The sequence below is a fragment of the Corvus kubaryi genome, unplaced genomic scaffold (assembly GCF_017639235.1).
Source record: "Corvus kubaryi isolate FWS band 111438036 unplaced genomic scaffold, C.kubaryi_AGA036_p1.0 137, whole genome shotgun sequence".
NCBI classification, from domain to species: Eukaryota; Metazoa; Chordata; class Aves; order Passeriformes; family Corvidae; genus Corvus; species Corvus kubaryi.
Genome location: NW_024580671.1, coordinates 29301300 through 29314659, shown reverse-complemented (window position 1 = coordinate 29314659; position 13360 = coordinate 29301300). Strand labels below are relative to the sequence as shown.

Genomic DNA, 13360 nt, shown 5'->3' with positions numbered 1-13360 from the left:
CGGGTGCGTCGCGGGGCCTTCTCCCTCCCCGGGCAGGCGCCGCGGCCCTGGTGTTACCTCCGGCTCGGCGGCGCCTGGCGCTGCCCCGAGGGCGCTCGGCCGGGCTCAGGGGCCGCTGCCGGCGGGCCGGGGTGCCCGGGCGGAGCGGCAGCCGCTGACTGCGCCGGCCGGGCCGGGGTGCCCGGGCCCGGCAGCACCGGATGCAGCCTGTGGCGTCCCGGAGGTGGGGGAGAGACGCTCGTTTGACCGCGGCGTTTCCCGGCATCGGTGTCCGTAATGTGTTTCCTGATTCCGTAGTTGTAGCCCGGGAGGAAACTTCCTCGTGTGCTTAAATTTGGTTTCGTTGTTTAAATGTGGTCGTTCACCGGTGAGCGCGCTGGCGTAGCTGTGATCCTTTGCTAGTTAATGCGCTGGCGTAGTGCATTGAATAAATGAATGGACGTGGGCTTTTTGTTTGGGTGGTTTTGGAGGATTTTTCCCTTTCCGTTAGAAAAGATTGCGTTATGACTCTATCTGTTTAAAGTATTTGAGCGCTATTTCTGAATTTTAATAAAGCTTGAAATGCAAAAATACAACTTAGGTTGATGAAGGTGACATTTCAGTAGGTTGCATCACCTCAATTAGAGCTTCTCTAAGTAGTCTTAACAAGTTTGGTATGTTTGTTGTAGTTTTTTCTGGACATAATCCTGCAAGTTACGCTCAGGCAGACTGGAATTTATTATCCTCCTTTGAAACATGAATGACTAATAAACTTGCTAGTTAGGGTTAGTTGAGCAGCTAACTCATGTAAATATTCCTGGCTTGCAAGGCTGTAAGGAGGAAAAGCTACAGCACCTATTGGCAGTTCAGCGGACTAAATAATACACAAGTTTTTGATTTTTTAAATTTTAGTTATCCCTGTTTGCAAATGGACTGAGTTGCTGCAGAGACTGTTTGTGGTTTATGGTGCTGTGGTTTTGTGTATTCTGGTAGAAAACAGAATTTCCCAACATGTGGAAAACAGACAGCTTTACCTTTGATGTGTTGGTCCAGCACTTCCTGGGGAAGCCTGGTGACATAGTTGAGTGTTTGCAGGTTCATCTGGACAGCCAAAAGAAATAACAAATGACCAGAAGTAAAAGCAAGCTTTATTGCTTTTGCCTTTTTGCACATTGCCTTTTAGAGTGAAACTGTCAACCACAGTGCTAAGAAGAGTTTGATCTATCTGAGGAAATAGAGGGCTTTAGATTTGGAGGTACAGGACTGTCAGAGCACAGTCCCAGTTTGAAACCGACACATTTCCTAGCTTTGGTGGTAGGTGCTGTAAAACTGAGAGCAATCCCATTTTTTCTTGTTTTTCTTTTTACTTGTTGCATTGTGTGTGGTGGTTATAGACTTTAAGGGACAGTAGTTGGTGAGGCATTGTGCATAACTACACTAATGGGCCTTAATTTCAGTGTCTAGGTGCTCCTGTGCTGCAATCCTTTGGGGCCTTGGCAGTCGTTCCAGGGCTGGAGTGTCGTAACTGCTCGGGGCTCACCCCTTCCAGGCTGAGCATGCCCTGCTTTGAAACACCTGTCAGAATGGCATTTTCAGTTAAAATCCAAGTGAGCTGGGAAGATCTGTGAAGGACATAACTTTATTTTTGTACGAATGAGATGCTGTGTGGTGGTTTCAGATAAACTTGCTGGAGGCTGAGGGAGTTACACCTCCCTTCATTGGTGAAGGATGAACCTTCATTGGTGTTGCTTGTTGCATTACCTGGTCTGGGTTATCTCTTGAAGCCTATATCTGCTGATGCATGTGTCAGGCTATTTCTTGCTTTGTTCACCCTGGTACTTAGATTTAAATCTGGTTAAGGAGAGTTCTGTATGTAGCTGGAAACAATAATTTTCAGTTTAGGAAGGATACAGCTACATATTCCTAAGTACCAATATTTTTGTGATACTTTATAATAAACTTCTAAGTAATACGCCAAGATGTTGAGTTTATATATAAGCTAGTTTCCTTCCTACTATAATAAACAATATACATAAATTGTAAAAATTATCTTTTCACATAAGAAATTCTGTGTAGTCAAGGTTGTACAAAGAATTGACTCTTCAGCGCTCTTCACACTGTGAGAAGAGCTATATGATTAATGTTTCTGTTGTGAAGAAATAAGTGACTAACTAAGTTATTTAAATAGCTTTATTTTTAAAGTATATTTCCTAAAATCATGGCTGTTCCCAATACAGTTTTGTGACTTGACTTCTGGAATAAATTGTATGTGAAGACTCCTATTTTCTAGTGATTAAATTTTGATATGTTGTATGAGTCTTAAGCAGGCTTTAAAAATTATTTTTCATAAAACATTTCTGTTAATATTTAGCCTCTTTAGAGACTATTAGATAAATGAAAAATTAGATAATTTTTAAAAATTTTCTTTCACAGACAATGATTTGCAAGGAACAAATAGTTCAGGATCATTGGGTGGTCTTGATGTCCGTAGAAGAATCCCTATAAAGCTTATTTCAAAACAGACCAATAAAACCAAACCTGCACCTCGAACTCCAAGAAATATGAACAGGATGCCTTCGAAGACACAAGCTGGTGATGAAGGTAAATTAATATAAATTCCCTGTAGTAGGGAATTGTATTATTCTGCAGCATTGTTCGAGACTTTATTCAGTCTTAGAGACTTAAGGGTCCAGGGTTCTGTCCAAATGCAAAACAAGTTCCAAATCTCCAAGTACTGCTGCACTGTAGGGCTTCAGTAGTGCCCATTTCCAAAACAGGCTGTCTTGCTATTTTGGCTCTACCTTCTGTAGAATGGGCTCAGCAGATTGGAAGTGCTGTGGCATTATTTGATGATTTCAGTGTAAATGACCCAAGCTCTTAATAGCAGCTGGTGTCAATTATGAAAGTGTTGTGGTTGGCTTGTGTCTTTCTTCTCTTTCTCCTTTCCACAGAAGAATTTGATTATAACAAAGAGGAGCGATACGAATGTAAAGGAGGTGAAATGTTTGCCAATCAAAGGAGATTTCCTGGACCCATCTTTTGGGACTATAAGGTAAGTAATGGGTCTTTACCTGTGTTTCATAGCAAGCTGTAGGTAGTCATGATAGATACTTTGTCAATTAAAAGTTTCTCAGTTATTTTTGCCTGACTGAAAATACGTCCTCTGCTTTCTTCTGTTTGTGGTCTTGTTTCTTTTTCAACTAATTCAGAAATAATGGGTATGTTGATGATAACTGAAGTGAGAAGCTTTAGTGATGTTGGGGTTTGTTTTCTCACCCCCTTCTCTGTCCTACCAGATAAACTTGCTGGGGGAAAAGGATGATACACCAGTCCATTTCTGTGATAAGTGTGGATTGCCCATCAAAATGTATGGACGCATGGTGAGTGAAATTACCAGTGGAAGATGCAGCCATGGTTCCCCTTTAGGTAAAATTAGGTTTTACTGTGTCTGTATGAGGCTTTTAGAGGTTACTGATTTCAACAGGCATCTGAATAAACAGCAGAATAGTACCAGGATGGAACTGGAGGCCTTCACTGCTCAAGTTTTTTTGTTCCTTCTGTCTGGCTGATTTTGCTTTACCCCCTGATTTAATCAAGTAAGTCTGAAAATGTTAAAGAAAACCCAACAGAACACTGTCACAAGGGAAAAAACCTTCAACTTCTGGGGTTTTGACCTTATACCACTTAGATTTCAAAATAAGCTTTTTTTCTCAATTGAAGATTTGCAGTGAAGTTAGAAGACACTGTTCACTTTAATGTACCTTTAAAAATCCCTGAGATTAATTTAGACTTCTAAGTGTGATGTAACAGGCTTCAGCATCTGACTTACTGACAGTTAATGCTTTTAAAACTTTCCTTCCTGGCCAGCAAGACAAGGGTAATCAGATCGCATATGCAGCTTCTGTGAATGTTCAGTGTTGGTATTAGTGCAAGACTCAAACTTCTGCAAGTGTTTTTTAGCAACACTTAACCCCAAACAGTACTACTACAAAAAACTCAAACTCAGCATAAACTGTTCTAGAAGGTTTCTGTGCAAAGATGCTGTAAATTGTTAACCATTGCTATGCTTGTTCACCTCATAGGTAACTTAGTTACTGTAATTATTATAAGCTGTGCACTGGAGGGAGGAGCTGTATCCTGCAGGATGACATAGATATTTATACACGATGTCTTAACAGCAATTTTTTATCTCTAGATACCTTGCAAACATGTTTTCTGCTATGACTGTGCTATACTACACGAGAAAAAGGGAGACAAGATGTGTCCAGGGTAAGTTATTTCAAGATTTGTTATTCAAGGAAATGTAAGAAAGTAACTTAAGTGTCTTCTTTCAGATACTGAAATCAACATAGCTCTTACTTTGTACATTTAGCAGAGGCAGTAGAGTACTCTGTCCTTTCTAGTTCCTCTTCCTTATTTTGGGATTGTAAGAGATCAGTGTTTACTTTGTTGGTTTTGGGTAGGTAACCTGTTATTGCTCTAATTTGAAAAGGAGTAAACAGCAGTTTAATTTACTTAGTGAGAATGACCCGTGTTAAGTCTTAATGCATTTGTGTGAGAGAGAGATGCTACTTAGAAAATTCTACCTCATGAAATTTTGATGTTCTTTCATAGTTACATTTGGAGATTTTAAAACTAGGTAAACTTCAAAATCAGTGAAAAGTTTCTTTCATTCCTGCAGTGGGGCAAAATTGTCAGTTCTAATTTGGCTAATTACGTTACAAGGAAAAATGTATGTTGAGCTCTCTGTGATGACAATAAATCAATATTCTCTTTTGATGTAGCTGTAACGAACCTGTGCAGCGAATTGAGCAGTGTGTACGAGGGTCTCTCTTCATGTGTAGCATTGTTCAAGGATGCAAGAGAACTTACCTGTCACAGAGGGACTTACAAGCTCACATCAACCACCGTCACATGAGAGCTGGGAAGCCTGTTACTCGTCCTCCCATTGAACCCGTACATCCTCCTATTGCCCCACCGCCGGCTGAAATTCCCGAGCGTTTCATAATGCCCCCTGAGAAACATCACCTGAGCCACATTCCGCCGAAGCAGCACATCATGATGCCACCGCCTCCTTTGCAGCATGTGCCACACGAGCACTACAACCAGCCCCACGAGGATATCCGTGCTCCTCCCGCAGAGATGTCCATGGCTCCGCCGCCACCCCGCCCAGTCAGCCAGGACACCTTCCGCATCTCAACGAGAAAACACAGCAACTTAATAACTGTCCCCATTCAGGATGACTCCAATTCAGGTGCTCGAGAGCCGCCTCCACCAGCACCCGCACCTGCTCACCATCATCCTGAATACCAGGGTCAGCCAGTGGTGTCACACCCTCATCACATTATGCCTCCCCAGCAGCACTATGCGCCGCCCCCGCCGCCGCCCCCGCCCATCAGCCACCCTCTGCAGCACCCTCCACAGGCGGCAGGCACCCCTCACATGGTGTACAGCCAGGCTCCTCCGCCACCAATGACCTCTGCCCCTCCGCCCATAACCCCGCCGCCCGGACACATCATTGCCCAGATGCCACCCTACATGAACCATCCTCCTCCGGGACCTCCCCCTCCTCAGCATGGAGGCCCACCTGTAAATGTAAATGCACCCCCTCCCCATCACTATAATCCCAACTCTTTGCCACAGTTCAGTGAAGATCAAGGAACTCTTAGTCCCCCTTTCACACAGCCTGGGGGAATGAGTCCAGGGATATGGCCAGCTCCAAGGGGGCCGCCTCCACCTCCAAGGATGCAAGGGCCTCCTGCTCAGGCCCCCCTTCCTGGACCACATCACCCTGATCAAGCCAGATACAGACCCTATTACCAATGATACAAGCAACTATATGAATAGAGAATGCCATGAAGAGAATAAAACTAAATACAGAAGCCTTTTAATTAATTGTTTTGGGGTTATTTTGTTGTGGTTTTTTAAAAATACTGTCATTTTGACTGTAAGACATTTTGAGGTTTGAATCTTAAATGACTTTTAAGCCTTGACCGTAGGACTCTTAACTTCAAATACTCTGTAGTGCTAAAATAAGTGGCTTAGTAGACCACAGTTGCATTTTAACAGAACTGTCGCTAGTGTGGCTAAATTGTCCTAAGATGATCACTTGTAATATTATTTCCTGGAGAAGATGAACACGTGTTGTACCATTCTGAATATTGTTTTTGTTAAATCCAGTGTTTTTGTTAACCTGTGTACGATAATTAAATTGAAATATGGTTGTAAATGTGGTGAGTTTTTATATGAAGTTAACGTACACATAGTTCTGGGACACCATTTCAACACTAATTCCTTCCAAATGGCAATGTAGTGAAATATTAAAGGAACTTTAATATTTCTCCTACTGCCATTTACCATTACTCATAATGATTTCAGGCTGTAATGAATTCTTGGCACTAGAAATCAGACATGCAGAATTCTGCATTTACCACATTCCAGCTTTTCTGGTTTTTTCTTTATGTAGCAAGATGAATCTATCAAAGATACAGCTTTAGGCATGACATGAAACCATGTATTGTGGTTTTTTTTGTTTGGGATTTTGGAGTTTGTTTTAAAGCTAGTTTTGATTCAGAAGGTTCTGTTTACATGTTAGCTACTCACTGGAGTTGAATTCAAACTACTGTGTTTACCTATGGCTGTGTTTGTGTGGAAGTGGCTGTGAACTGGCTTGCCATGTCTGTGAAGAGCAGCTTCTTTTAGGTAGGGAAGTCATGTTTGCCTCTCTCAATTTATATAATGTGTACAGTAGGAAAACTTCCCATTTGCATAATATGAAAGAAGTGGTCTGAAATCCCGTGTGTAGTTAAAAAAAATAAAAGGCTACACTATTTATCTGTTTTGATTTTGTGATACAGGTTTAATTGAAAAAACAGTTATTAGGTGTTTTGCTTTTCTCAAAAAGTAGCAATGTAAGCAGGCTTTTAGGTCTGTTTTTGTCCAAAATTTATGTTTTAGATGAATACTTTTAAAGAGGAAACATAATATAAAATGAGAAGGTTCCTTTTTAGTGTAGCTGGTAGCAGAAGCAGGCACTAACAAGACAGTACTATCTGTTGGTTGGAGTCCTTATCTTTGCATTTCTGATCAGTATTTGCACTGAACCATGGCTTTTCCAAATGCCACATTTCTGACAGTGGTGCTTTTAGATTAAGTCCTTTGGGTTTATTCTAAAGTTTGTAGTTTCCTACTGTTCTCAAATAATCTGAGCCATCTTAAAGCCTCAGTGTTACTTTTTATTTTGTAAACTTTCTTTTCTGGAATCAAAAGTGTTAAATTTATGAAAGAGCTGTGGCAGTACAACATTCCAAATTTTGTATTTTTATGTCTAAACTTCGTATTTTTAATTGATCAAGGGCTCTTTAGATTACTCTGTTCTTGACTGCCACTGATTTCCTTGTGACCACAGCCAAATCTTTTAGATTGCCTTTCGAGTAAATCCTTCTGTAGAGATGGGATACAAATAAATTCTGGGGTATACAAATGACCAGTAAGTGTCAACTGCTTGAAAATCTGCTTAGCTGTAACATACTTCTTTCTAAGAGAGAGTTAATTGGTTTGGTTGCTCTGAAAACTAAGTAATTTTAAATAAAATACAGTGGTGAAGAAAAAGAGGCTGATGGTGATAGTGTGCTATGAAATGGGTTGGTTGAAAATTTACTGTTTCTATACATTTGAAGACAAAAATGGCTCTGCCAGCATTCTTTTCTTTCAGTAACTAACAAACACAGGAGGAACTTTCGAGGACCTCTTCTGTCACTGTGAAGCTGACTGGGAGGAGGCACATTTACGTTACAGCACATGACTTCATCTGGGAGGAAATCTGCATGTCTGATTCTTGTCCTTTGCCAGCCAGGCTCAGCCCGACACTCCTGTGTTACAGGGACTCTCTGAGGGCTCCAGGTGCCGGCTCGCTGTGCTCGGACACGCGCGGCTTCCCGAGGAAGGGCCGAGCACCCACTTCAGCAGGGCTCTGTGTTCGGGAAAATGGGACATTCTGCAATGAGCCGCTACCTGTCAGTCACAGGTGATGAGGAAATGAGGCAACTCTTTCCATCATGCTGGGTTTTTGAAGTAAGTCGGGTTGCAAACTTCTGTTACGTATTCTCCTGTCTCTTGACCCAGATGAAGAGTTCAAAATATTTTTGGGTTCAAAGCCATTCTTGAAGTTACTTAAAAAGTGCTTTTCTGAAAATGCTGAGGCAGTTGAATTGATTAAGGGAAAACAGAAGTTTTTGCTCTATCAAGAAGCACAAAAGATGAATGTATCTGTAACATTGTCACTGAAGATAATGTGAGAATTTTTTTCTCTGTATTTGAAACAAAGGTGACATATGTCACATGGACAATGATGTATTACCCAAAAAACCAGTAGGATCCCCTGAGTTGTTTAGTGACCATGGTCCAAAAGTCTGTGATGGAGAACTTAACCGAAAAGTCATCCTATGCAGGCAGGACTTGGACTTGAGTCAAATTTCTGTGTCCTCTTGTAAGAGGAAGACCTAAATATATTTTTTTAATTAGTAAATCTGGAGTATACTTGTGTAACTGAGGGCACTGTTGCTGTTTTCATATATACAAAGTTTAAAAATGCTTCCATTGGTTGAGACCCTGTGTTGACTGTCTTTTTAATTTGTTTATGCATTTGATGTGTGTTTTAGAGTGGTTTTTTCCTTGGTTTGTTGGTTGGGTTGTTGTTTTTTTTTTAAATACCTGGTCATTTTACTGAGAGGTTACAAAATTCATATGTTGTATTTAATTGCGTAATTGACAGTGTTAGAAATGGTGAGATGTACTTGTGATTTCTTTAGATTCCTTCTGAACTCTTACTGTAAAGACAAACATTTGAATTGAATTAATTACTTTTATTTTGAATAAATACCCTTGTCTGTGGCAGTGATCTCCTTCCTGAGGCATTGCCAAGGAGATCTCAGACATGGAAGAGAACTGACATTTAAATTTGACAGCCATTGTACGTTCCTCTAACAATGTCACATAAGCAACGAAAAAGAGTTTGATGATGGTTTGTGTTCACCATGGAATGAATGAAAGGACACCAGCAGATGGCCTGAAAACATCTGTGTTTTAGATGTTTGTCTCCTTACACTTTATCCTTGATACCGTCTCTGACTTTGCTTAAAGGGTTGCCTGCAGCCATGCATACTTTATAACCAGGGGACCAATTGTGTGAACTATACTTTCTGTTTTCAGTGGGGTTTTTTTAATGCTATTAACGTAAAGACTGGTTACTTACATGTGATAAGTGATATTTTTCATGCCTTTTATAAAAGAAAAATTAAAAATGTGAATTATTTTTTCAAAATCTGGTCCAAGAAAATTATAAAACCTTACTGGATGGATTTTCCACTTCTTTTCAGTTCCTGCTCTCAAAGACTGTCAAAAGCTGTTAAAAACTGAAGTGGAAGTAACTCCACTATTACCTAACTCCAGAATTTGCACACATAGCAAGGCAGAAAAACTCTCTTCCCCTTAGGTGAAAGTCAGATGTTCTCAAAAACTCATTGTGCAATTTACACGCTTTCCCTGTGGATCAAGTCTGAACACACCTCTCTCCTCTTAAACTGTTTTCTGCTCTGTAAAACTTGTCTGATTTTGAGGTGTTTCTCTGTGTGCATTGCTGGGCTGCTGACAGAAGACGGCACAAGTTCACAGCAGAAGGCCCTGTCAAGCCTGGGGAACTGGAGGAGCACAGTGGATTGGAGCTGCAGTGGAATATTGAATGTATGGGAAATAAATTTGAACTTTTCCTCTTCATATATATCTGAAACAGTCCAATGCAGCAGAAAAATGTGCAAGGTTTGGATTAATTTTCATCCTGATTACACATCTAAAGTAAATAGCAGTACTATACAAGTTGTATTTCCCTTTGTATTTATTTTTTTATGGTGTTAAAAGCAATTCTTAGCAATTCATAAATCATCTTAATACAGTAATTGTGCCTTTGCAATTGTGAGCTTTTGCACTGTATTCAGGTATATTACACTAGTGATCCATACTGACCAGTTTGTAAACGGAACTGGCTGCATTTGTTTGGGCAGTGTGAATGAAAATAATGGAGTTTAAATTCCCTTTAATCTTGACTTAGCCATAAGACACCAGTTTTAGCTTTTCGTACTCTGAATGGGATCTTCTTATTCTCTTACGTATGAGGCATTAATCTGTTGTTGTATTTTCTTCTCTTTTTAAAACTCATTTTCATTGTAGATTCAGTTCATGAGTGTAAGAGATTAAAATATTAAAAAAATGCAGCATCCAGAAACGTGAGGTGGAATAGCAGCAGAAAGCTGGTAAATCACCTCAGTCATTACGAAACTTTAGTGAGTAATTTTGATAATACAATTCAAGTGATGCTCGAGTGCCAGTAGGACTCATTGTAATACACTTCTGGTAATGGGAAGAGTAATGTCTGCAAGTGCACAGGAAGGTTTCCAGTTTTGTGTAGTAATGTTTCACAAAAGTGCTTCAGCATAACTTCTTGAAAAAACCAAACAAATGAGTAACTCTAAATAGATCTGAATATGTGTCAGTCGTCAAGAGGTTTTTCAGTTTTATTTGTGAAAACCAATGCTTGAATGCACCTCCAAGACAATTTATGGTGAATTATTTCCTCCACTAAATAAAATCACGTAAGTGCTGATGATTGTTCCTCAACTTGTTCTTTGCCATTTCTGGCTCAGGTAAACTTTCAGGCATCTTAGGAGGCAGAAGGGAGCAGATGCATAAAGACTGAGAAAATAAATTCTCCACATTCAGCATGGGGGTGAGGAATAGAGAACTGTGAGTAGCATTTCAGTAAAGTGCTTAAGGATACTTCTGTCTTAATAAGAGCTCTGTTTGAAATGGAAAAAAATACAGATTTGCATGTTATAATCCTCTCTCCATTGGGCCTAAGACCTTGAATAAACACTTTTTAATTTTTTGTTTCTATATTTCACACTGCACCACAAAGTGGTAACCAGGCTTGAGCATCACTGGCTCTGTGGCTTCTCCATTTTCCATCCCTCTTGCTGGCTGGAAAATGTCTGTTATTTAGTTACAAAGCATCTGCACTGTGCTGAAGAGAGGCTCAGGATATGTGACAAGGAATTAACATGATGCCTGTCAGCTCTCCATAAAGCAGGTAGGGAATTTGCCTTTTTGCTTAATTCCTGAGTAAAATACTAAAAAGCCCTTTATGGTAGTGCTCTAACCAAGTAGCAACAGCACCCAATGCAGGATGTTTAGAAACCTAAATAGCCAGGTTTCTGAAGGTCCCTGTCTCAAAGCAGTAAATCTGCATCACCACCTCATGCAGATTATAACACAAGATGTTTGTGTTATAATCTGCACGAGGGTAAACTGCCCAGAAAAATGTTAATACTGGAATAATGGAGAGTTGCAGAAATAACCAGTACCTGAAGGGAATATCTCATAAAGCTGGTGTCAACACTGACAAATGAGGAGTAGGGTGATTTAAGAGCATGGCAAGTAACTGGTAGGGACATGTGACATGGGAGTGTCAAGCTCTCTGGCCAAGGCTGTCTATGTACCATGTCCATTTAAGAAATGGTGAATAGTTTTGGAAGGGGGATTTATCCTCTGTGACACTGTGCTGTGTCGAAGAGTCATTAGTATCGAAATTAATTGTTCTGAAGCCTGTCAACAAATCCCATATGGTTTTGAAGTGCAGTATGTGGTATACCACTACATACTGTACTTCATATATTGCTTTTGATAGGAACGTTTGGCTGGGTCTGTGTAGGTGCATATGAGCACAGGACTGAAAAGAACAGCTTGAGTTAGTTCAGATTACACTGGTATGATGTGGTATAATGATTTCCATAAACATGTTCAAGTCTCATCTTAAAAGTAGTTTAGTTTTTTGCTCCTTTTGTTCTAGCTGGAAAGGATCTCACCATTGTAAAAATGAGGAACCATCTTCTAATATCTTGTTCATGTTTAAGTTTGGCCAGTTCATTTTTTTGCCCCTTATAGGACAATATTTTTTTTTTTTTTATCTTGCATAACTTTTCCTCTCTCCTCAGTTAAATCCGTGTATGTATTTCTCTTTTTGCCAGTCCTTAGACACAGGCTCTCCATTTTACAAAGATCCTCATAGCAATTTTCTTCATTAACATTTGATTTCATCTTTCTTGAACTGGAGAGCTCAGTCCTGAAGTTCAGAGTGTTTTGAGTGTAATTTCCCCTCTGCATTGCACAGTAGCATTAGTATCACAGAATCACAGAATATGCTGAGTTGGAAGAGACCCACAAGGATTGTGAAGTCCAACTCCTTGCCCTGCACAGCACCATCCCTGAAAGTCACCCCATGTGCTCAAGAGCATTGTCCAAACACTTCTTGAACTCTGTCAGGCTGGTGCTGTGACCGCTGTCCTGGGGAGCTGTTCCAGTGCCCAACCACCCTCTGGGGGAAGAACCTTTTTCTAATATCCAACATAAACCTCCCCTGACACAGCTTCAGGCCATTCCCTTGGGTCCTGTCAGTGGTCACCACAGAGAAGAGATTGATTCCTGCCCCTGCTCTTCCCCTCATAAGGAAGTTGTAACTGCAATGAGGTCTCCCCTCCGTCTCCTCCAAGCTGAACAGACCAAGTGACCTCAGCCACTCCTCAAATGGCTTCTCCTCAAGTCCCTTCACCATCTTCATTGTGCTCCTTTGGATGCTCTCTAATAGTTTAGTATTTTTCTTATATTGTTGTGACCAAATAACTTTCTTGTTCTGGAAAGATCTGTTGTGTTATACTCTATGTTTTTTGGAAGACTGCATTAGAAGGGCTATTTGGCAGTGTCCTAACTGTACCTGTCTTCAGGTACTACTGTGCTGATTATCTGGCACGTGACATGTACTTGACAGTGAATCTGCTGTGGCACACTCAAAAGAGCAGTGACTTGGCACAGCTGCTCACCATTTGTCTGGTGTCTGCAGGAAGCAGCATCTCTGTGATGCCACCAAGGGCCACATCTCCCATGCCAGGTCAGGCACATCATCACCCACCACAGAATCACAGCCTGTTACTCATATGCAAATGCATGAGTGTTTCCTGAAAGCTGAACTTGTCTACTTCTGTCTTCAAGCTCCCCTAATTCTTTCTATATTCAAAATCTCCTCACTTTTAATACTGACTTCCAGCTTGGTTTCATTAGCAGAGTTCATCAGATAACTCCAGATTAAAAAAGAAAAAAAAAAAAAAGAAAATATTTAACAGACTTTGTTTTTAACACCTGCATACTCTGAAGATAAAAATTGTAATTCTGGTTTGCACAGAACACTTTCTCCTTACCTTCAGCGCTTCTTCACTTCAAGTCCAAATGCACATTTCTGGTCACCCCAGTTTGACTGAAAGTCAAAACCAGGCTTTGA

At 40.5% G+C, this 13360-nt stretch overlaps 1 protein-coding gene across 3 annotated transcripts in view; it reads left to right on the top strand.

Moving 5' to 3' along the window:
- Positions 1–10636, top strand: part of CBLL1 (Cbl proto-oncogene like 1) — an 11281-nt gene extending 645 nt beyond the window's left edge. Inside the window, exons 1-6 of one of the 3 annotated variants that reach the window (XM_042018337.1) lie at positions 192–1586; positions 2413–2580; positions 2931–3031; positions 3276–3359; positions 4175–4248; positions 4764–10636. In XM_042018337.1, the coding sequence (XP_041874271.1) occupies positions 2541–2580; positions 2931–3031; positions 3276–3359; positions 4175–4248; positions 4764–5805 (1341 nt within the window). In that variant the 5' untranslated portion in view covers positions 192–1586; positions 2413–2540 and the 3' untranslated portion in view covers positions 5806–10636. Of the gene's footprint in view, positions 1–191; positions 1587–2412; positions 2581–2930; positions 3032–3275; positions 3360–4174; positions 4249–4763 lie in introns of those variants that run through there. The other 2 variants (XM_042018340.1, XM_042018338.1) reach the window with 2 other exon arrangements.
- Positions 10637–13360: the final 2724 nt, after the last annotated feature.